The 24,273-nt window shown below is 38.0% G+C and overlaps 2 protein-coding genes across 2 annotated transcripts; one reads left to right on the forward strand and one right to left on the reverse strand.

The window, feature by feature from the left end:
- Positions 1-16: 16 nt before the first annotated feature.
- On the reverse strand, positions 17-9,772 carry LOC149651059 (uncharacterized). The gene is made up of 22 exons (XM_089847823.1): positions 9,591-9,772; positions 9,463-9,529; positions 9,165-9,247; positions 8,984-9,085; positions 8,640-8,807; positions 7,769-7,846; positions 7,567-7,646; positions 7,042-7,150; positions 6,865-6,942; positions 6,547-6,633; positions 6,302-6,427; positions 5,952-6,223; positions 5,728-5,777; positions 5,454-5,526; positions 4,916-4,997; positions 4,029-4,273; positions 3,449-3,563; positions 2,479-2,667; positions 1,757-1,856; positions 1,083-1,189; positions 846-969; positions 17-191 (listed from the first exon to the last, which is right to left on the reverse strand). The coding sequence occupies exons 1-22, from the start codon at positions 9,714-9,716 to the stop codon at positions 67-69; spliced, it is 2,586 nt and encodes an 861-aa protein (XP_089703949.1). The 5' UTR covers positions 9,717-9,772; the 3' UTR covers positions 17-66.
- A 4,142-nt stretch (positions 9,773-13,914) lies between these two features.
- Positions 13,915-24,266, forward strand: LOC149651060 (guanylate cyclase soluble subunit beta-1-like). The gene is made up of 12 exons (XM_089847088.1): positions 13,915-14,437; positions 18,155-18,228; positions 18,692-18,795; positions 19,339-19,604; positions 20,043-20,441; positions 20,513-20,587; positions 21,040-21,543; positions 22,431-22,514; positions 22,591-22,653; positions 23,037-23,191; positions 23,253-23,523; positions 23,592-24,266. The coding sequence occupies exons 1-12, from the start codon at positions 14,435-14,437 to the stop codon at positions 24,264-24,266; spliced, it is 2,673 nt and encodes an 890-aa protein (XP_089703214.1). The 5' UTR covers positions 13,915-14,434.
- Positions 24,267-24,273: the final 7 nt, after the last annotated feature.

Below are 24,273 nucleotides of genomic sequence, written 5' to 3' on the forward strand. Positions count from 1 at the left end.
TAAATAAATTACTCAGTTTACTTTCCATAATTCAAACAAACTTTATTAAATTATTATTATATTATATTAAAAAAGAAAGTAACGTTGAGCCAACGAAAGACACTTGGCTGGAGGGCACGTCAAATGAATTTCTTCCTTTTGCCCATCCTCTTTGACTCGTTCGATTGTTACACGGTACGTTTCCGGATCGACTAGAAATTGAAAATGGGGAGTTGATGAACGAAAAAAAAAATTAATTACGCCAAACTAGTTAATCGGATTTTAGGCGCCACCTTCTGGGTATTCGGAGATGTTCCTAATTAACCAAGAGAAATTCTTTTAAGCCTCGTTTAGGACCAAGACATATTGAAAAAGGTTTTCGAACGATTTAGCCTAGGCTTTTTAAGATAAAACGCTTTGCCGGAACCATTGTTATTGAAAGATGACAAAAGATGTTTTACGTAGGAGGTATGCTTAATTACCCTCATGGTTTTACGCGATTCCACCCTTACGTTTATATCAAGTATTAAGCTACGCCATCTTGTAGTTTGTTTTTAGAGAGGGGATTAGTTTTTGTTATTAATGGACCGCAGTCTCTTATAATCCATTGGCATTTTCCATGGAGAAATTTTCACGAAGTGTGAAGGAAAGTTCCTTTTAAAATTGCATTAAATTTGTCTATGGCTCCCGTAATATTTCTGGCAGCCAATGGAAAACGGCATAAATGTTCCGCTATTAAAGTTCCTACAGCCCCCTCCCACCTGCTCATGGTTTTAGTAGACTTTGAACGTTTTATAGTCTCTTACTAAAAAATTAGGCCTATTTTTTATAACCAATTAAAATCAGTTGAATGTAAGCCTCCGTACCGTGCAGTTTAGGCAAGAAATCGTTGAGAATCATATCCTTTTTTGTAATATTCCGACATCCGGTAACGGGCACTATCCTTTTAGAGATTCCATACGTTTCGACGGTCTTTTTCTCAACCGCTAACTGTAACAAGAGCAAAAGAAAAAACGGAAATAGAATGAAGTCCGGATTGTAGTGCGGTACAAAAAGAAACCCCCAAAAAGAGTAAATTTTTCGGTTCGTTTCAACTTAGTTACTTTAGAGACGAAAATGACGGAATTGTTGCCGACGCATTTCCCGTAGGCTCCGAACATTTTGCGCTGTTTCACCGGTTGAGGAGTTGGAACAGACGCGTTGGCCATACCTAACAGCGTCCAAGTACCATCGAGTGCCAAAGAGGATCAAACCGTAAGTGGTAAGAAAAGAAAAATACAACTTTTATTACCTAATCGATAGAGAGAGAGAGCTCGGGTTTAAAGGGGAGAAAAGGTCACTGGGAACTGGAAACCAGCTTTCCTTAAGACGATAAATATTACAGGTAGCGCTTAGTGTATAGCTTAGGTATCGAATAACACAACCCATCTAACAAAAGGTGGTACTAAGTTTACGAAATAATGGAGAGGTTGTAAGGGTCACTTGAGAAATTAGATTTGAAATTCTAACTAATATAGGCGTTAGATAAATATCAAATATTGCCATTTAAATCCGTGTCCGATTTATATTCGCGAGAAAACTGTCAAACTTGCACAATTTCGAAACCAACTTTCGAATATTCAATTTATCAGATCGGGTAAAAGTCCAGGCAATTTTGAAAGAAATATTACTAAAAATCGAATTTTTTAGCCGTACATGGTATTTGAAACTGAATTACACTCCCCCAAAGCTTGTTATCGTGAAATATGGTTATTTTTATGGATGGATATATACGTACCCATCTGAGACCAGGCAATTTGTCCTCCTTTAATGACTAGTTCCGGTTTGGCTCCGAAGAACGCTGGTTTCCATAAAACTAAGTCGGCCATCTTCCCTGTCTGTATTTAAGTGATTTTAAAGTGCATTAATTTACTGTTCAATTCAAGAGATTGAAGTACATAACATATTAGAGCGGGGAAAGGTGAGAGAAACCTAGATCAAAAGCTATAACAGCATAAAACCAATCAGGATTTTAGATAAGATGTAGGCAATCTACTCTCACATGTTGTAGGCCATGTTAAGATTAGAAAGCCTTGCACTATGTTAAATTAAACATTTACACTTATTTGGTACGTATAACGTGAATTTATTTGGAGCAGTGCAGATAAATCTAAGAAACCATAAGTTAATTAGATATGTTCCATAAGTTTGTCACTGGTTACAAACTGGAGCTTGTCATGAAGTGAAAACGTAGCTCATAGAATCTCGTAAAGCGACGCCTGGTGAGGCGCTGTCAAAGGGTAAGTACAGACTGAATATTAAGATGGACAACAAAACCGAGTGTAGTCAATTCTCGCATGTCGTTCTCGAACTAGCTCTCAGTAAGTCTCTTAGTAGCATTACGAAGTATAGGAAGTTGGACTAACAAACAGACTAGCATAGAATTTAACGCAAGGTCCTTCGTTATTATAAGAGGCGCGAGCAAATATGAAATAATAATAGAAAGATCTTATATCTTACGTTTACTGATCCAATTAGATCGGACATCCCATTGCTAATTGCTACGTTGACGGTGTACTTAGCCACGTAACGTCGTACCCTTAAATTGTCATTCTGACCATTCTCTTCTGGAAGTTGACCTCTGACCTTTTTCATTTTATCGGCGGTTTGCCACGTTCTAGTTATTACTTCTCCAATTCTACCCATTGCCTTGGTTTTTTTTGATGGAAGGTAAGAAAAAGAAAATGGGATTGGAAAAAAAAGAAATGAAAAGTTGAAAGTACGTTTTAAAACAAAAGGTAAAAGGTAAAAGCCCCGGAATTAAACTGGGAGGACGGTTGGGGCGAAATGCTAGCGCGATGATTTTAGTTTGTAAAACGGGACTCCATTCTATCAACTGTCGATTTTTTTGGTGTGGTTCCTTTCGCTAAAGATATGATCCCTTAGTTTTAAATGATGGAGGAACCCTAAGGGGAAACAAAAAGGAGGGAGAAAGAGAGAGTTTCTCTTTCGTGTTTCTTTATTGAGCGGAAGCACGCCACTCTCCTAATGGTTACGGAGTAGTAGACCTTATCTTTTTTATCCAAGTTCGTTCGACGGTTGAGAGACTCCAGATTTATTAGCCGATGCTATACTTGGATACCTTGTGTGTACCTTTAGTCAAGAATGTTTTCATTTCACCAATTAATATTGTACAGTGCATATGCTTCTGATAAAACCATCCTTGACAATCATGGGTAAACAGCGGTATGTGGTCGAAAATATTCGTGAGAGGGTTAAACTAATTCATCTCCGTATGTAGTAACATAGTAAGTGACATTGCCTTTACGTTGATACACCCCTTGAGGCTGCCTTAACCCTACATGTCCGCGGTGCGGCGGCGTTTGCAGAGTTTATCGAAGCCCAAAATAAGTATATAGATTTATTTCCTTTTTCTGAGACAGGATGGATGGTTTGGTCCCTGGGTTCTAGGCGTATATCGATTGCTTACCTGAGAATCAGACGCGATCATACTAATAGCACCCATATCATGTAAGATATCTTCAGCCGATATAGTTTCTGCCCGTATTCTGGACTCCGCAAAAGCAACGTCTTCTTTAAGATTCCTGTTGACATGTTACAGATACATCGATGTTATCATAAGTTCGTAAGATATGTTCCATAAGTGTGTCACTAGTTATTGTGAGCTTGCCATGAAGTGACGTTAGTGAAACGTCCCAGATTCTTGTAAAACAACGCCTGGTGAGGCGCTGTCAAAGGCTTAGTACAGACTAAATAGGAATATGGACTGGAAAACCGAGTGTAGTCAATTCTCGAACTAGCTCTCAGTAAGCCTTTGGTCGTACTTATGGAACATATCTTATAATCTTATGATGTTATTAAGGGTTTTTTTGGTTCAATATATTTCTTGTGACTACACCAGGTGCATTAATATTTACGATATTGTCAATCCATAGTACGTAATTTAATGGCTATTTATAGTCTTGGACAAGCCCATCGCGTGTTTGGACCCCTTATTTTTAAACAATGAACATCTTCAACTTTTACAAAAATCAAATGTTTCCCCTTACTTATCTAAATGATGGCAGACCATCAGCATATCCACGTGTTCCTCGACGGTGTTATAAGTGTAGGGTCTTGTCGGGTTTGTGGATGAAGGAAGTACGTTAGATTCGCCGCATATCTTTAGTATATCGGGCGCGTGACCACCTCCGGCCCCTTCTGTGTGGTAGGTGTGTAATGTCCTTCCCGCTATGGCTTCTACCGTTTCCTCCACGCAACCAGATTCGTTTAACGTGTCCGTGTGAATCATTACCTATAATAGATTGGTCGTTGGTCCCTAGGTTTAGCACCCTTTGAAGAGATCCCACCCGGTAATTTGGTTGGGTTGCCAAAGTTATTCTTAGCCCGTCCTAGCCAGCTCTTAGATAGAAATTACTGGCGGTAAAGTTTTACTATCCTAGGCGTGGTTTTTATGTAAGTCTTAGAAAACCACAAAAGGTCAACGCGATAAGGGTCAAATTGAAGCTATTTTCAATCTAGGAAAATGATCGCTAGCAGTATGCCTTCATTGATAAGGTTACACGCTTTAGTTTGAGAATGGCTAGCGTCTTTAGATAAATCACCCAATTTAATTTAATGGTATTTAAAATCAAAATTACAGTGAAACGTGTGCGTAATTTAAGATTCCCCATATATATTTGGAAAATTTGCTCATAAATTGCTTTCCTCGAAAATGAGGTAGAAATAAAGGCGATATACGTTCCGACTACCATAAAGGGACAGCGTGGAAATGAAGCTCAAAACTCACTCATGGTCCTTGGAAGATGAAACGCGTAATTTGGGACTGTGAAGAGATTCTCGGTTCGCCGGATGAGATTCGAGCGGAAGGTATGTATAGAGTTGTGATGGAGGAAGTAGTGGGAAGCGTTAATATTATTTAATCCCGCGGTATTACCTGAACGTCGTGCTCGTCGGCTACTCTCAAAGCGCAATCGATCGCCGCTGGTGTAGTTCCCCAGTCCTCGTGCAATTTTAACCTGTGACAAAATAGTTTTTAAATTCCGAGAATATGATCCAGAAAAATATCATGGTTAAGGTTAGTATTTCGGGCATCTTAACAAGATTAGACATATTTCCTAAAATTTTCTTGTGCCGAACTTATTGGACTGTCAAGGACTTTCCTCGAATATTATTTTAGAATATACTTCAAAGAAATAACTACATAACAAACTAGAAATCCGACGAAACACATATTCATTTAAATAGAATTAAGCTGAATTTAAATTCTTCGTGACCATTACTTCCGCTGGCACGTTTCTTAAAAAAAGAAATCAGTATATATGAAACTTAATTCGGTTTTTGTTTTACGTCCTTCAAAACTTTCAGACGAAAGTTTTCTCCATTTGAACTCTATATCCATATCTCAAGATTTGGAAAAGTTTAATCAAAAGTTAAAAGGGGCTCGGGTTATATCAAAGAGGGAATATACGAACCCAATAGCGCCGGCTTCTATTTGTTCAACCAATTCGCGGCTGAGTCCGCTGGACTGAGACGTGTTCCCTTTACCTGAAATCAATTTCGAATTCTAGCTTATTCACTGAAATTGGTAAGGGAAGAGGATAGACGGTTAAGATCTTTTCCGTGAGTAAAAGAAAAAGTTTTTAAGACCTGGCCGCCTTGCCCGAGGCCTTAAGGCTAAAATATTTTTATTTTTTTTTCCTTAACGCCTGGTATGCCTTTTAGGATTATTTTCCAAACGCATCTTACCGGTAAAGGCAAAGTTCAGAGGAAATGCGTCCGTGCTTTGTATCATGTACCTAAATAATTTGGATTAATGGAACTGAATTAGATTATGCGCAATTTACGGCAAGGGTTTTTTATTTTAACGATTCATTTCCCTTCTACGTGTTAGGATAAAGTAGTTCAAAAATTGGGAGGAGTTTAACGGTTAGTTTTGTATCTAAATATCGTATGAGAAATCGTCAAATTACTTGATATGATTCGGTCCTGGAGAACAAGTAGTCGCGCAAGTACCCACTGCCGGTCCCGTTCCCCCGCCAAACATAGTGGTGATACCCGAAGTGATGGCTTCTCTCGCTAACTGCGGGCAGATAAAATGGACATGGGCGTCGATGGCTCCCGCAGTCAATATCATATTTTCGCCGGCGATAACCTCCGTTCCAGCTCCCACTACCAAGTTAGGGTCAACACCATCCATGACGTCAGGATTCCCCGCTTTGCCAATACCAGCAATTTTGTTTCCCTTTTAATTACACGATGAGGAATGAAAAGGTCGCCCTCTTACGTCTTGCCTTTCGATTAGTGGAAAAGTGCACTTTACTTTAATTCCAACGTCAGCTTTAACGATGCCCAAAACGGCGTCCACGATGAGGGCGTTCGTGATGACCGTGTCCAAAGCATCGTGGCAAGATACTTGGCTTTGTTGACCCATCCCTTCTCTTATTACCTGAAATTCGATTAACTCAGCCGAGTTCCAGGATAGATTTCCCCAAGAGGACCCTTCCCAAAGCCTAAGCACGCACTCCGACCGAAACCTTTTCAAAAGTTAACAATATTAACTCTTACCTTTCCTCCACCAAATTTGCACTCATCTCCGTAAATACTGAAGTCCTTTTCAACTTCTATTATTAGCGAAGTATCACCCAATCTAACCTTTAAAAGTAAAATAAAAATGGAGATATTTTGTTATAAATCTATAATTTTATGTTCCGTAAAAGAAATTAGGTCTCTTAATTGGATCAAACTAAGATGTTAAAGATTAAATGTCCTTCCTTCGTTATGATAAATGATAGGAAACAAGAAAGTAATGTTAATAAAAAATATTTGGTTATTAAGGCCAATCTGGTTCGTGGACTTAGAGCTTAAGGAAGCCACAAAACCTACCCTATCACCCACAGTGGGTCCGTAACTTCTAGCGTACAAGAACCGTTGCATTAAGTAGGGCGATCCTTCCGGAACTTCCTGCGATAAATTTTAAAGTTAGCTTAGTCGGTTGAGCTCGTAAGTTAAGGGAGAACGGTGTCTGGGAAATATTTTAAGAGAGATATGCCCTTATTTTACTTCTTGGCGTTTGTGTCCGAAGCCTTTTGCCCGGATTTTTTCCATGGCTAGGGTCAGATTTGTATTATTGATGGCTCCGTCGCATAGGCCATTTCCTCCAAACACTTTTCTGTTTTTCGGAAGGAAAAAGAAAACTAAGAATTTTATTGATTTCCCGCGAGAGACGATACTGGAGGTGTGGAGGGGTGGAGGGGTGGATAAAGGCCTGTTATATTGTACGCTGCCCTGTAGGTCAAATAGAAAGTTGTAGGGCGGGAAAAAAGATGAGAACGAGATGGTCAATTCCATAACGTTACCCTCATCTCTGCCTAGCTTTTATTGACTTTTACAAATATAAAAGAAAGAACATTCCTTAAAAAAAACTTTATTGGAAGTAGGAGAATTGACCAGACAACTTGGGTACATCGGAGGTGCTATACTTAGCTCTCAAAGCGATCATCTAGAGATGTATTTCAAAAGTTTCTACCCCTCATGTTTAGGAATGCAACAAACTAGATACGGAAAAATAAAGCAATATATCGTTACCTATTTCCCGATATTTCTACAAGCGGAACCCTTTTTGTTTCCCCTGGTTCTAGTCGAATTGCCATCCCCGCCGGAATGTTCTGAAAGACGTATTTATTATTAAAATAGTCCAGTATAAATTTTTGGGAGTTTCCAGGCCATATAATATTGGGCCCCCGAACCTTAACCTTAACATAAACGAATATATGGAAAGATCTCTTACTAATCTCGTGCCGTAAGCCTTTTCCCTGTCGAAGATTAATGCCTTGTTCGTCTCTATAAAGTGATAATGACTACCGACCTGTAATAAAAGGTAGAAGTATATATGTATCGAGTACCGTTAAAATATACAACTAAGTTTATCCCTCCCTATGGGCCCAACCTTCACGCAGTACCTCCCAAAGCTACGTTTTGGGAGGCGAACTTTCATTTGGCTTGATTAAAAATGCTTTCACGAATCGATGGAGACACTAGGGAACACAGAGTACATGGATGGAAATTTTTCCCCTAGATTCAATCCAGATATTTTCTCTCGTCACCCCCAAACTCCCTCTTAATCAAAAGCGAAATGAACGAATACCGCAGCTGGTAATATACTAGATCTGGTCCTATTCGGGTCTCATTTATCAGTGATGAAGTGCCTTAATATCTCTTGTTTTGTCGTTAAAAAGAGTATTTATTTTATATTGTTTTTGTTCAATTTCAAACCATATTTGTTAGAAAGCGTTGGTTTAATTAAAGTACGATTTAAACAAATTTCAGGGCCTCTGTTTAAGTTTTCGAGTATACGTTGCAACGTATGTCTATCGTTACGCTCTGTGGAAAACACCAGAATGGTGCTTAGAGAAGGGGCTAATCCCAAATATAAAACGCCTTTATTTATAAATTAGAACTTCTAAAGAAAGTAATTTCCTGGAAATCTTTTCATTAAAGCTATAAGACGATGATTAAATCCCTTGTCCAATTACTTGGATGTTTATCAGAATCTAATAGTATTTTCCAATCGAAAGAACTTAAGTTTTAAAACTCTTATTTAACCCCGAAAGAATCATTCAACTTCCTGGAACTTAAAAGAAAAGATTTTTCGAGCTAACCTGAATTGGTCTGTCGCAAATACTGGTAACGTCCAAAGTAAGAGTCCGGCGTCCTTGGTTCAGGGTGATTGGTCCGGAGGAACTCGGAAATAGATCTCCCGGAGGGGAAGAATCTTTGTGAACTAGGTCATTGAACGAATCTTGTTCTCTTTTATCCCAAGTTCGATCCTTTTCGATGCCATGCGATTCGGTTTTTTATTTTTTATTTTTTTGGAAGGATGAGGGTGAGAAAGGGCAAAGAAAATAAAACAAACCGATAACAGCTGCTCGACGAAATCGAGACTACTCCGAAATGGTTGTTTGCCCAATAATATTACCCCCATTATATCTGTAATCAAACTCACGTATTTATCGAAGAGTGAGAGATCAGGTATTGGCAGAAAACTCCCGTGCAGGGCCAGTTTCAAATCTCCGTTTTCCCTTGAGATTGGACTGTGAACCGTTACCTTTAAGGAATTGAGTGAGAAACGTTCTGTTAAGTAAATATAGACTAGAGTTTAGGAAGTAATTTAAAATTTCACTCACTAATTTCGTTCCATCAGTAAATGTCGCCTCTACTTGTACTTCCTCTATCGTTTCCGCTATTCCAGCCATAACTTGTCTCCTACCTGAATTAAACAGGACATGCAGGGAAATGATTATTTTTAATTCTAGAAAATTATCATACGGGATTGCAATAAATTTGAATCCCTCAGAGAGAACCCATTTACAAATTATTTAATATATTTAATAAATTTAAAAACGAGTCGTGGAATTTTAATCATTCTGTACTAGGAGAGCTTAAGTTGTACAGTAATTGATTCCACGAAATTCTCTCACTTACCAAGTAGTTGTCTGCCCAAATCCATAAGTCTAGCCACGCTCTCTCCATCCCTGGCTAGTTCTTGAACCTTAGAACAATTTCCAAAGCGAAAACTATTTACATAATCGGAAAACGTGTATACGACTTACTTGAGTGGCGATAAGAGCTACGGTTTCCGGGTAATTTAGACGTAATCCACGCGCAAGTCGCTTCTGACTTACAAATCCAACTTGGTGTGTCAGCAAAGCGTCAACTTCTCTGGGTGCTAGACGCATGTTTTGAAATAAACCGCGTACTAAAATTAGACGACTAAATTGTAGCGAGGCTAAATATGGAGTGAAAAACAGATAAGAAAATAACTGAACTTTAAAACAGTGTTTATAACTCTAGTAATCTTAAGTGCAGTACTTCTAAACGTCCTGATAGCGAGAATGATTGATTGAAGAGTTATCGGAAGTCCTAAGTTCAGTTTCTGGGAAAATTTTGATATCGGAGATTTTTTGTTAATGAATTTATTTTTAATTTTTAGTAAAAATCAATTAGGAACCCTTATGAATACTTAAATTGTTTCCCCTTGTTACATGATCCAATCAGATTCATTCTAAGAAGGGACCATAATTCTCAAAGAAAAACGAGGTCATCCATGATAATTTGGAACAAGGTTTGGTTGAACTGGTCGACTATGAAATTATTATTTAGCAAACGTCATTAATCTAATAATTTCCTGCAAACGTCAATTAACTACGGCTGGGTATTTCTGTGTCAGGTAATGGTCTTATCTCTCAGTCGGATGGTGCATTTCAGTATGACTATTCAACGAGGCCAATGCCAAAGCTTTGTTAAATAGCGCGTATAAATCCTTTAAGGTTAAGCCAATTCGGACTTGGTAATAGACTGTGGTTATGGGCCTTTGGAAGTTCCTTTGAACGGCAGAGTATAGACGTTTCTTTCATAGATAAGGGTGCAGTTGCCAGTTTGACGAGTCTAATTAGACGTGGGGGTATCCTCTGAACAGGAAAGAGCTTTTAAGGATTTAATTTTAGTCTCTTCGTGTTAGGAAAACGGTATTCTCTCAGCCTTCTTCTCTATCTTTCTCTCTTTGTTCATGAATAATTCATAAAAGTCTGTTCTCTAAGCCGACATCACCCTTTCCGAGATCTTCCAAGGGCCTCGTTTTATTTTCGTTTCTGAAATATCTTCGACGGAAAAGTGTCCGTCCTCACACATTCGAAAGAATACGTTTAGTTCACCTTTTCTCTCGCAAATGGGTGTCAGATTTTTCCAGGGTGTTAGGTACGTTATGTTTAGCGAAATGATTGTTCAAAGTATATAATAAAACCAATGGCCCTGAAAATTTAAAGGACTTTGGGTACTTTGAGCTGAGAGGAAAGTTTTTGAACTTCGATCGTCAAGTCCTATCGCCTCATCTTTGTGAATAATTAAACAGCATCCTCACGAGTGCGGTGGATTCTCTTAAAAGGAGAAACATGGATAGCCTTTTAAGCCCGAAACCATAATCGAAAGCCTTTCCAGGTTTAATTTAGATTTAAATTATAGTCTAGTGGTTTTGAATTAAAGGTTAAGCGGGGTTACAAGTAGAGGTGTTATTTTTGGAAGCCATTTAAAATTCTATCCACTGCATTTAAATTAATGTATTTTCGTACTATGGATATTTTAATCTTGTTAAACTACCCACACGTTTTCCTGAAAAACCGAGAAGTATTTCAACTTATTCCTCGTCTAAATTCGAAGTGATACTTTAGTAAATTAAGTCAACGTCCGGAATAACACCGTGGTTACACGCCAGACCTTGAAAAGTGTCAATATGTCAAGCAAAGACGTCTAGAGTCTTAGCTACGTTTAAGCCTTTGCAAATTTATTTCTAAAGGGAATGGATTTACAAACAAGTGGTTTGCTTTAACAAGTCTTTTAAAATAAATCACTGTCCTTGAACTCTGACCTACAATAACACTACATTTTCAATCCAGACTAATACCCCAAAGTACCCATGCACCCAATTCAATTACAGTTTAATATATTGACTTCAGAGAGCCTTAATGCAACTTTTGTACCACGTTCCCTAATGGCAATTCCATTTAGAGATCGTGGTCTGTAGATTACATCTTGGTATATAGTACGGTCTTTGATCCGGAATTACAATCGCAATCATGGCCAATCACTCCGAGTACTTATATAGTTTAGGAGAACCATAAGAATGCGGAACGTACAACATTATAAGCGAATTTCATTTTGGATTGATATCACGATTCCCTGGAATTCCCGCGCCTTTTTTAGCCTCGATAACCAATAATCGAAAGAGATATATTTTCCAAAGTGCTTCTAGATAGAAGAAAAAGATGAGAAAAAGAACTTTATCTGGCTTTAGTTTAAGAGAAAAGGGTTATTTTTGAAGGTAAATTCGAAGTATACGTTCAGATATGTGCAAGAACATTTTTCCCCTCTTTACAAATTGAGATGAAATTTCATTCTTCTATAGGTGTAGATATAGTCTCGATGGATTTATTTCTAGCGGTTCGCCAAGTATTTTTTAAAGTAAGGGATACTTGGACCCAAATTGTAATAATTCCAATTTTTTGAATTTTATATCATACAATAACCGACTATGGAATGAAGCTGGTGGTTTTTTCTTTCAAAGTAACCACTCACTGTGCCTCCTCTCCCATTTATAACCTTTGACCCTTTCATTCCATGACAAACGCCTCCATACACCATCCAATCAATGAAGAGTTTTGACTTAACCCTTATCCTTCGAGCTATATAAATTGACCAAAGAAAAGTCTAGAACTTCTTCTTGATCTTCCGGGTTTACTCCAAGAAAGGCCACACGTGTTTTTCAATTGTCATTTAAATTAGGCTTAACTCGTTGAACTTCATATGAAATTTAAACTTATCTAACTCTTCAGACACACCAAGCAGGAGGTTACATCGTCGATACCTACCCCAACAAAAAAGATCTACGGATTGTTGTAGTTAGAATTGTTTTGCACCACCACCACACGTCAATAGACGAGCCGAGATACCCTAAGGCTCGGTATAACGGGTATGCGTATAGATATATATGGTTCTCTACCTATTCTTATTCACCCAGTCGCTCGAGCACTCGATCAAGATAAACTGAATTTCCACGGAACCCCCGTTGTTCCAGCGCTATCCCTTAATCGGGTGGGAGAAGCAAAAACGCGCGTTCGAGGCTCGGAACGTGGAATTTTCAATAAAGGCAGCCCGCGGCAGCTCAGCTCCGAGAGAGTGATTTTTACATAAGGCCTAGCTGGCCAAGAAAATGCCTATTGACTAGCTTTTCAAAGGATTCCTTCGCTCCTTCCAACGTATAACCTAAAAGAGCTCATCCCATGCACCCTCTTCACTTTTCCTAGTACGCGTAGTTCGCTAAGCGCCCTTTTCTTCCCGCCAGATCCTGCAGGGGTACAGCTCCGTGCTGTATTCTCTTTTTTATTTTAAACCTTTCAACGAAGAATGTCCCTTCCATTCTTCCTTATTAAAAACACTCGTAATTCTTTACCCCCTTCGTAATTTGATAAAAAAAATTTATTCGAAAATGAAAATCTTTTTCTTTCTTCGAATTCATTTTTTGTCATCATCGACTTTTAATATTAAAACTAGAATCCCTGCATGAATATTTATTTCTTCAGATTTCAGGATAGGAATTTACGCATTTTTGGGTGGCATTTATTGATGGGTTTATTTCATGCTTTTAAGTTTATAAGATATGTTCCATAAGTATGAAACTACCTATACTTTGTAATGCTAGAGACTTACGACGCGAGAATTGACTACATTCGGTTTTGCAGTTCATCTTTCTATTTAGTCTATATTAAGCCTTGAACGGCGCCTCACCAGGCGTCGCTTTACGAGAATCTATGACTTACGTCACTTCATGACAAACTCTCAGTAACCAGTGACAAACTTATGGAACATATCTTATGAACCTATAGCTCATGGTTTTGTGATGGTCGTCTCTAAGTGGAAATTTATTCCAATTATTTGAGAACTGGATATGTTTGTAATTTAATTTTTTTCCTACAAAACAAACTGTATTTTACTTTCAGGGCAGCTTTCAACCTATTTCATGCCCTTAACCAAAATTCCTATCAGAATCGCATCACGGTGACCAATATTTTATCATTTCTTCAATAAACATTGATATTCAATTGCACGTTCTTCTTTCCACCATTTTCGCAGACCAATAAAAGAAGAATATAAAATAAATATGAAATATAAATTTTACGTCGACCTTAAAAAGTTCAATTTTGGAAAAGAAAACAGAATGAAGAATCTAACCTGTATATATATTTTTTATGTCGATAAAAGGTTAGGGGGCCCCTTCAGATAGAAGCTTCTGCTACTATACGTTGTAAATCACCGTAAAGAAAATGACTCTTGAGAATGAAGGGGGCCAAAAAGGAACGGAGGAGTAGGATACTATTACGATGTTGAAGTTAATGATTTGTGATGATATTCCGTAGAAAGTTTGCCAATATTTTGATAGGTGTGTCACCCCTTTCTATTGGGGCTCCGCGTAACCGCAAAACGATATTTCAAAAATTGTTTTCTCATACAGTTTTCGTTTCGTTTCTTTTTTCTTTCTTTTTCCTTTGCCAGCCTCGCTGTGGATAGGAGTATTCTAAAAATATATACCTAGCTAGGTAGCTAGGACGAAAGAGAGTCGCACGTGCGTAACCCGTCAGTGACGGATTCGGGGTCCCTAGGTCGTAATCCTACTCGTGATTCCCCATGTTTCCGCTTCTCACCGCTAGGGGAGTTTCGAGAGAGAGAGAGACTGGGAACTATACGAACGGACGTTAAGAGACAGGATTGGGGTTCCCGTGGTAAACACACGCTGGCTTGCCAGGCAGGAGTGAGTCCTTTTAGACTCGGATGAACGTTAAGAAAAGTCAGCGCGCGAAAATTTCGCGGCCTATTTTTGTCTCTCGTTTTCACCACGGTGAACGAAATGGTGAGTTGATGATTGAATTCCTTTTTCTTTTTTCATTTCTTTACTCGGTATGATTTTATATTGTCGCGAAACAATTTACTTCTCCCCCAGATTTATCTTGACTATAACGTCTTGACAACCAAAATATTTTTCTCTTCATATTTGACGCGAAGTGTCGCGTCGGTTTAAACACTTCGTTTTAAGAATTACTCGATTTAAATTTATTGATTAATTTATATGTTACATAAGGTATTGTCTGCACGTTTTCTTTAACCCAAAATCGTTGTACTGTGATAGCCCAGATAGAACTGTCAAAACTTTTAGTCCCTTAAAGACAACAGGTAACAAAACAGTACGAGCATAAATCTAAAATAAGTTCACTAACAGGTACAAAAATATTACGCTGATGTGGAAAGAATTCTTAATTAAAATACATTCTATGGAAATAAAACTAAACTTTTGTTATGACCCCTGTAGGTGCGCTTTTCCCTGAGCAGCGGAGTTCAGCAGTGTAAACATTTCTACAGGCGCGTATTGGAAATACATTAGCTTCATAAACCCTAAATGTTGGCTTTCCCCAACATACATTAAAAAGTGAAATTTACCTTATCCTACTAAGTATATCCACTTTGAAGTAAAGTTTCTCTAAAAACACTATAGTAACACAGTTTGAAGTGCTTATGCGAAATAAAAGATAAAATAAATGGGTAGTAGTTGGTAAATTGCGGACTAACATCGCGTAACGAGCATTTTAAGATTTTTATCTCGTCCAATTTTTATTTTAGAACAACCTCTGATATTTTAGCCCAAAATTCTTAGAAAAACAAACTTGTAATCCCACTGGACGCTGGTCACTTCCTGTTAAGATCAATAATCGCGTAAAGGGTCACTCACTAAAAATAGTGGAATCAAAATCATTATTTATATGGGTCGGTCCCAACGTCTATATTATGATAGGTAATAAAAAAATCATTTTCTTTTTAGAGTTGTCTATAAATGACAATCTCGGTCTATCTCCTTAAAACCTACTCTTGATCTCGGTAATGCCATTTGTGGTGGCTTGTGCTCGTATCAGATAATGGCTTATTGATTCCCTTCAAGTGTATTAAAAATGATGGTATATACTGTGAAAGTAATGGATTATGAAAGTTAATGTTTTGGGAGAAGTTATGAAATATTATAACGATCACTGTTAGAATATTACAGGAGTTGAAATTTATTATTATTTATTTTTAATTGGTATATTAATTAAATGCAGATACTTTTAGCTCAAGTCAAGAGTTACTAGACATAAATACCCGCCATTAGTAGTTTTGTTTACACAAACCTGAGGTGAAAATTAATCAACACCCCACAGTAGATTTTAACCACTTAGGTCACCTTTCCAACGCTCTAACCATCTTATCTACTGAGATTTATTATGAAGCATCAACATTAACATCATTGAGATACCACAAGGTTAGCCTTATCATCTCAGGTTAAGTGAGCACCTGGTTATTTGTCCGGTATTGGCTTTTGCATTCATATCAAGAGTTACTTAACATAGATGTCCTTCATTATTAGTTTTCTTTATATAACCGTGAGGTGAACTGTTGCTATAACCATCTGAGTCTTTGTAGCTCAGATGGTTAGAGCATTGGGATGGTTGCACAAGGATAGTTTGTTAAGAAATTTTCACTATAGATATGTTTAGGTTTGCGATGAGACAGATATTTTTCAAATTTTGACGCAAATGCATGTTTTATTTCAAAAATTAAATTGTGTATTGGAAACAAATATTGCACCTATATTCAAATGGACCGATTTTTTCTTCAATGGGGAAAAATGTTGACGATTACAGATTAACATGAGAGTATTGTTGAAAGTTACATACTTCCTGAAACCCCAAGTTCAAGGTCAAGACATACGAAGTCACTTAAGTTTATTCCGTATCCATCACGAGTCACTCTTGAGCCCTCAATCACTCATTTTCAATCAAAACCAGCGTTCAGTCAATGAGGACTTTTGAAATATTTTTAACCCTCTTTTAAATCCCTTAGATAAACTACTTCCTTCTTTATCTTTAGAACTTAGTAACTCCATTCCTTCACTAAAGTAGCTAGAAGAGAGTAAATCACGAGAGATTATGTTATATAATAAAAGCCATGATACTTTACTGTATATAAAGTATGATACGCTACACTTTATTTTATAAAAATGCACGCGATATACACAGGGTGTTTGTGAAACGTCTGTCAAAAATGCGGGGTGTCGAAAATTTTCCTTGACATTTTGTTGTCCGGGTTACTGTTTTCAAGTTATGATTGGGGTATTATTCGTATGATAGCTTTCAATTTATTCAGCATTTACTATCAGTTCTTAATCTAATTAAGGGGTCATCCTTAAAACACTTCAATCTTAACTTAGGACAAAATGTCTTAGAAGTTACATTTTCGACTCGGTATCGCCCAAAGAACAGCCCCCTTCCCATAATTTGTGTCAAAGTTATTCAGAAACACCCTGTATACTAAATAAAACTGCTCAATAAATATTCAGCGTTACTTATCAAATTACCCATTTAAAATCCCTGAATTTGATTAGATGTATCTGGTTTCCATAATCCTTTATAGACAAGAGAGATGATAACCAAATTTTGATAATTATTGGTATCTAAACGCGTACGACATTTATAAATAATCAACACAAGAGTATTTTTTTTTCGTTTTGGGCCTCGCTTTAAGCCCGTTTTCTCGTATCAGGGTTTTCCAGTTAACTTTCCTTTCAACCGCGACGTACCATACGGTAAAACGATGACTAGACAGTTTCAAAGTTTCTTTTCATTGGATATTTTGTCATCAAATTCTTAACCTTTGCTTACTCTACGCTTTTCTCTCGGTACTAGACTTTCGTTCTCTTTCTTTTTGGATTAGATGGACGTTCTAAAAGAATCTGCATCACTTCGGGTTTTTTTAGGGTACTACGAAAACCTCCCCAAATGACCCGACCCGCTTTTTGGCACTCTTTTAATAAGGTTATCGCCTTTCATCTGAGGGATTTATTCCCCTTTTTTAGCTAAAATTGGAATCCTGCTAATTGCTAAGTCGATCTTGGGATTAAAAAAGATAATTAATGAACGACCGACCACGTTTGTCGAGTTTTTTTTTAAATGGCAAGCTAAAGGCCTTTTCAGACGATACAACTTTTGACTTAACTAGTTGGGTTAAAAAGTTGAGTACGCAAAAATTTGTCGGTGATCAATTTATAATTTGGTCGTTCAACTTGTCCAACTTCTGTTCACACGACCCAAGTAGTTTACTCAACTCAAGTTGACTCATCTAAATGAGCAAAACGTTGTATCACTAGCAATTATTATGTCATTAATAACTCTAATTAACTGGGTTTTATTGCAATGTTAATAATAATATTGGCTTTAGGGTTGTTAAATTCGTTGCTATAGTAGACGTATTGTTGCAGGAAAATAATTGCATCAAGACGTACTCTGTCTTTTTAATCCACTCTTGTTATGAGTCTAACCTATTCAATTGGTCTTTTTTCAATTTCTTTCCGTGTACTTTTCGTTTTGGGGTTTTCTTACAAATTAGTATACAGTTTTGTAGAAGAAAATGTATATATACCGTAACACGTGTCGCTTCGGAGGAAAACACGCTAGACTTTCCGTGAAATGAGCTTAACTTATGTATAATACAACGAAGCAAAGTAATTCTCTTGTTTCTACTCTCTCTTCTTCTTTTCTGACAGTACGGTTTTCTGCACTGCGCTCTCGAAGACCTGGTTGTCAAGAAGTACGGAGTGGAGGCTTGGCAAAAAATCGTGTAAGGTTTGTTTTAGACTGAACTTGTTGGACTACATCCTTGAATTAGGGTAGAATCCTTTTAGAGATTGCTTTTGTAAAAACTATATTTTCTACAAAAGCAATTGTTTTTTGGAAAGTACTATGGTTTTGAACAAGCAACAAAATATTTAATAATATAAAATAAAGTTTTGGACAATTTTATTAATAAAGTTTGGGTAATGTTATATATAGTTAGTTTTCAAAGTAAATACCTAACTTTAGAGCGAAACAAAATAGATTACAACTACAAATAAATTACTTTTTGAAAGATTCTGAACATCCCGAAAAACCATTGATAAGTAATTACGACAAACAGAAATCGATTTTCTATACACACTTTAACAAAGTTGACTTTAACGAAGTTCAGCATTTTTGATTGTCTTCATCTCAGAAAGTGAGATTTAATGAACGTAGTTTTGCTATCTTCGTTCTTATTTTGTTAGAAACCAATGCGGTATCAAACTACGTGGAGGTTCTTTCTTGATTCACCGTGTCTACAGCGACGAGCTTTCGATGAAACTCTTCGAATCTACCAGGGAAACTCTAGGTAAGGTATTAATGTCTGATTTATGTCCAGCGACGCGAGTGGCTATCGGTTCGCGTCCAGTCTTCCGGAAAAAAAGGGTCCGAATTAGGCTTTGCTCATAAATTTCATCTGGTCAAGCGTGTTAAATGAAAACGGGGACCGTGAGCCATTTTCTTACTGCCTAGAATCTAAGTAATCCCGGATCCCTTGATCGTATTTTTATGATTTTCGTGAACGTTATCAATCGAGTTTAATAAATCCCAGCAGCCTATACGTGAAATTAGATGATAATTAACAAACTGTGATTGGGTCCAAGCTGTAGGGTTTGTGACATTCTTAGGTGAAATTATAAGAAGAAGGCACAGATAACAAGTAATAACTTTCGAAAAAGAAATGATTCTCATTGCCTTTATTTGTGGAATCGTTTCACAGTACCGTTACGTAAAACATAATAGTGAATATTTTAAGGTATATAATAACAGGACATAATGGAATTAAAATAAATAGACATTAAAAAATCTCTAAGACTTTAATCATTGGATTCGAATTACTCTATTTGCTTAGGTGTCGATTTGGACAAGTGTTTGGAGGAATTTGGCAGTCATTTTTTAACTTACTGCAGCCAAAATGGATTCGATCAGTTGCTGAAGGCTCTGGGTAGCAACTTGTATGATTTCCTAATGAATTTGGACAACCTACACGATCATTTAGCGTCGCTGTATCCCGGAATGAATGCTCCGTCTTTCCGTGTCAACGCCGTTGGCGAGGACCTCCTTCACCTGCACTATTATAGTAGTCGGAAAGGATTACACCCCATAGTGCGCGGTTTAGTGAGCGAATTATCTTTCAACGTTCATTTCTCCAAAGCGTCTTCTCCCGGAACGTCCCTCAACTTACCAAAATTCTGCTTAAATCCTCAATCGATTATCTTTCTAACAATTACGTGATTATACGGTGTTTATTTGTTAGGGTTAAGCCAGACAACCAAAATTAGGAGCTGTCATTCGAGTATTGCCTTATACGCTTATAAATCAATGGTTTTAGGTAAATCAATAGCGCTAAAAATACGTAAAGTCTGATTTGAAATTTAGGACAATCTACCGTAAGCCTTACAGTATAAAAGATTTGGAACTATATTAAGCTCGAACATATACTAAAATATATTTAACCCTAATGGAAAGTTAAGTTTCGTCTCGGTAGAAGACTCGAGAAAAGAAGATATTACCCTGGTTGTCTTTGTAACGTGTCTCGTTTTCTTCGGTTAACAGGTACGAGCCGTCGCTTTGGACTTGTTCGATACTCCTATAACGATAAAGGCCATAGAATTTTCTCGTCAATGCGAACGGGAACATGTTATTTTAGAAATCCGTCCGTGTCAATTTCTCCAAGGCTCCAAAGTGCGTCGGCGAAGACAGTCCATCACCCCTTTGACCCTAGGGGTGGATATAAGCACCTCGCCGGATGATTTGCCACTCAGCGTCTCGACCTTGGCGACGGCCTTTCCTTTCCATTTTGTCATTAACAGTAACTTCGTTATAACTCAGCTCGGACGAGGCCTGGCTCGCTTCGTCGGTCATTTGTGGAAAGAACAAAAGACCGAAGAAGGTGGCGTCTTATTTAATAGCGTTTTCCTTAATAGCCGACCCATAGTGGAGTGTAGCTTCGAGGTAACTTCGTTGTCCAAACTAGTTTTGATTATAGCTTTATATCCGTATAATTTCTTAAACTTTATTTTCAGGCCTATCAACAACTAAGCAATATGGTTTTTGTCCTCCGAACGAAAGACGGGGTGCTAAGATACGAGGAGCAAGCGGTAAGATCGATTTTTCTTCGGCCTCGACGCCGTAAGTCCAATTAAGGGTTATATAGGATAGCGAAACTGTCCATTGCGAGGTTAGGGTTCTCTCTCGGTTTCTCCCTCCAATTTGTGGTGGCGCCAAAGACAGCCACAGTGGCTAGCTGCTAGCTCCCATTAAATGAGGAAGCTATTATTTTAAAGACAATCGTCTCAGTCTACCCTTTAGGTTATAAGTCTAACAAGGTTCTTGACACTGGAAATGTTTCCCAAAACTTCGTCGATTTAAGAAAGTACAGAGTTTAACGCTCGAGGAAACCTGAGATCTTTTTTTCAGTTAGTCAAGCGAAAGGTTTTGATTCAATTACAAGTTTAAGGTTTCGAACTTTGCCCTCAAAATCTTCTCAAATCCGTATTATTTTAAGTTATAAATAATAGCCAGATTTCGTTTTTTTTTTAATTCTTTACAGGACATCAAACCCTGCCTACGTTTAAAAGGTCAAATGATTTACATGTCCGAATCGGACTCTTTACTGTTTTTGGGTTCTCCTCGCGTGGCGGACTTTGACGAAATGGAACAACTCGGTCTACATTTGAGCGATTTTCCTCTGTACGACCGTACCAGAGATCTTCTATTGATGACCCATCAGCGAAAGGGGGAAAGAGCCTTGCTTCAAAAGTTGGATGAAACGTCGAATAACTTGAAAGTTTTAGAAGCAAAACGGCGCGAGGATAAGAGACGGACGGAAGCCGTCTTGGCCTCCATATTTCCACCCAAAGTTGCTCGGTGTCTATGTAAGGATATACCGGTTGATACGGAACACTTTGAATTAGTAACGTGCCTATATTCGGACATTGTCGGGTTTACGGCTATGTGCGGGAATGAAAACGTTTATCCTATGGATATTGTGAGATTACTCAATAGACTTTACATACAGTTTGACGCTCTGTGCAATTTTCACGAAGTTTATAAGGTAATTATACTTTTTATCATCATTTCTATAGTTCCTTTGTAGTTTTTACTGTCGCACTTTTACTTGACTACGTCTAAAAACGGTTTTCATAGAATAGTTTATTGGATTTAATACTGGTTTTGAGTGGGCTCTTGTCCATGGCACTTTAAAATGGTACTTGAAAAAGGGCAGTTGCTATAAAGCACTCCGACCAGCTAAAAGAAAGCGGATACTCCTCATTATTGGTTCATTAAAATTTGCGTCGGGCAAAGAAAACAATATACCATTATGAAGCGGAGACGTTTTAAGCCTTTATGTTCATCGTGTCAAGTTTTCTAGTTTAATAAGCCTAGTAAACCGAAGGAAAATGTGTCTCTCGCCAGTGACAAGTGACAACCGTTGTACCGTTTGAGTTGTCAGTATCTAAAACACTTGAAAAGGTGTGGTAATGTTTAAGGTACGAACAATGTCTTGGCGCTATACCACCCACATATTGTTCTTCCTTTATCTCAAATTGCATTTGCGTCATCCGCGAAGGTACGATGAATACCACTAGAACCCGATGATAATAATAGCATAAGTTCATAAGATATGTTCCATAAGTTTGTCACTGGTTACTGAGAACTTTTCATCATAGATTCTAGTAAAGCGACGCCTGGTGTAGTCAATTCTCGCTTGTCGTACTCGATTAAGCTCACAGTTAGTCTCTAGCAATCGAAGTATACTTATGGAACGTCTCTTATAAACGTATGATAATAGTAATTGTCTAGAAATAGAAGCGAATTTTCTATTGGTCGTTTCTGCTTTATTCACTGACTCTCCGCGGACGAACAATAAACGAAATTCCATTCTAGAAACAAAGTGATTTCCGTCATTGATTTTTCTTTCTAATGCTTCAACGTAATCAGTTGGAAACAATCGGAGACGCCTATATCGCCGTAGCGGGCATACCTAATTACATCGAGGACCACGCTGACAGAATGGTTGAAATGGTAAAGCATTTTTCTGACGATTGAGAATCTCGTCGAGCAACAAAGGTTTCTGGTTACTAATTAATGTAACATTTAGGGGCTTGGTATGATTGGTGTAACTAAGCATGTACATTCACCCGTGGACTCTCAACCTATTCAGGTAAGATTTATCTATTTGCATAAATAAGTGGTATGGGCCAATAAAGTAGGAATCATAAATAATTGAAGAATATATTTGAAGTTTGTCCTAAAGCGACGTACGTTTTGCCCTTTTTATTTATTCTGTAAGCGCTTTTCTTTCTGTTGTCTTTGTTTGAGCTGAAATCGAATATTGTAGAAAAAGACTAGTTCTGAGAATTTTAAATTTATTGGATTTGGTTTTTTAAAATAAAGCGTAGAAATAAGCTCTCTTTGTTCAATTTCCCTAGACATTTACTTTTTAGCCACCAAAATTCATTTCCCAAAGGAGCGCATTAGTTATTTATGAAAAAAGTCACTCGGAAAACTGGCTCGTTAATCGCGTATGGTAAACATTTATTCCAGATTCGCATTGGAATTCATACAGGACCCGTTATAGCTGGAGTTGTCGGAGTTAAAATGCCGAGGTACTGTCTTTTTGGCAGCACAGTTAACATTACCAATTTACTCGAAACACACAGTCTTCCGGGACGAGTCACTATCAGCGAAATAACAAAAAGGTAATGAATTATTCAAGAATTCTCGAATTATAAATAAACTGGAACCTAAACTTATTCGCAGTCACTTAAGAACGGGGAAGTTCGTTTTCGAAGATCACCCGTCTTCGGAATTATTATCGGTTAAAAGTTTCTTAGTGAGTTCTTTGGTGGACACTGACTTGACCGACTACTTACGCGTTGTGCTTCCTATTTTAAACACTTCCGGTGGACATTTCCGTTCTCCAACGGGTTCTCCCGCTACTCGCGTTGGTGGTGAGGGTTCGCGCGATTTGGACGGCGAAGAACCTCGATCTCCGTTATCCAGCGAATCTCACAACGCCGAATTAGATGTGGTAAGTGTTAACGAGTGTTTAAATATTCAAAACAACTATCATTAAACTTGGGTCTTTTGTTACTATAGAATTCATCCAGATATTTTGACGCGAAATCATCGAGTTCTTCATCGTCGGACGAGTGCGTTCGACAAAGGTTTCAATTGTCACCTACACTTAACTCCGAGTTCGGTTTCTTTTCCGAGCACGCTTCCAGTCCCTACCACCGCCGTCCCAGTACTCTAGAACGATACGATTCTGGCGAAGAAATCCCAGATATGTGTCAGTCAATGGTACCTACTCCCTTATCCATAACCCCGACGTGCGTTGTACATCCAGCGAGTCCGAGTCCCACGGACGACTTACCAAGTCCTAGAACGTTCTTCCCGTCTTGTCCGTTCAAACCGGACCAGAGTGCTTCCTCAACTAAAGCACCGATTATGATCTTCAGTCCACCGCAAACCACCTTCTGCTGTTCTTTTTCCGCAAAACGTAGGCGACGACGAGGTTTGTCTCTGGATTCCTCAATGAGTCCACTTATTTCGTCTCGGTACGTAACTCCGCGCAGAAGCTTACCTGAAGAAATAAACGGTACTTGCGACTGTCGACTCGAAAATATATTTGGTGAAATGTTCGGAGTTAGTCGTAGTAAACCTAAAAAGTTAAGCATCGCTCCTCAAGACGTTAATTTTTTGCTACCAGTTGACCAAAGAAAAACTGACCCAACGAGCTTAAGTAGTAGTAAAAGAGACGCTAGGCAATGATAGTATG

This window comes from Phalangium opilio, unplaced genomic scaffold (genome assembly GCF_054372755.1).
Source record: "Phalangium opilio isolate 3A_F unplaced genomic scaffold, DU_Popi_V2 ptg000082l_1, whole genome shotgun sequence".
In the NCBI taxonomy this organism is placed as follows: domain Eukaryota; kingdom Metazoa; phylum Arthropoda; class Arachnida; order Opiliones; family Phalangiidae; genus Phalangium; species Phalangium opilio.

Coding starts and splice junctions, on each gene's coding strand:
- LOC149651059 (XM_089847823.1), bottom strand. CDS start 9,716: ATGCGTCTAGCACCCAGAGAAGTTGACGCTTTGCTGACACACCAAGTT. Junction 9,248..9,462: donor TTTGGGCAGACAACTACTTG/GTAAGTGAGAGA, acceptor TGTTTAATTCAG/GTAGGAGACAAGTTATGGCT. Junction 7,151..7,566: donor GTAGAAATATCGGGAAATAG/GTAACGATATAT, acceptor TCCGAAAAACAG/AAAAGTGTTTGGAGGAAATG.
- LOC149651060 (XM_089847088.1), top strand. Junction 18,229..18,691: donor GAGGCTTGGCAAAAAATCGT/GTAAGGTTTGTT, acceptor TTATTTTGTTAG/AAACCAATGCGGTATCAAAC. Junction 22,654..23,036: donor TGGACTCTCAACCTATTCAG/GTAAGATTTATC, acceptor CATTTATTCCAG/ATTCGCATTGGAATTCATAC.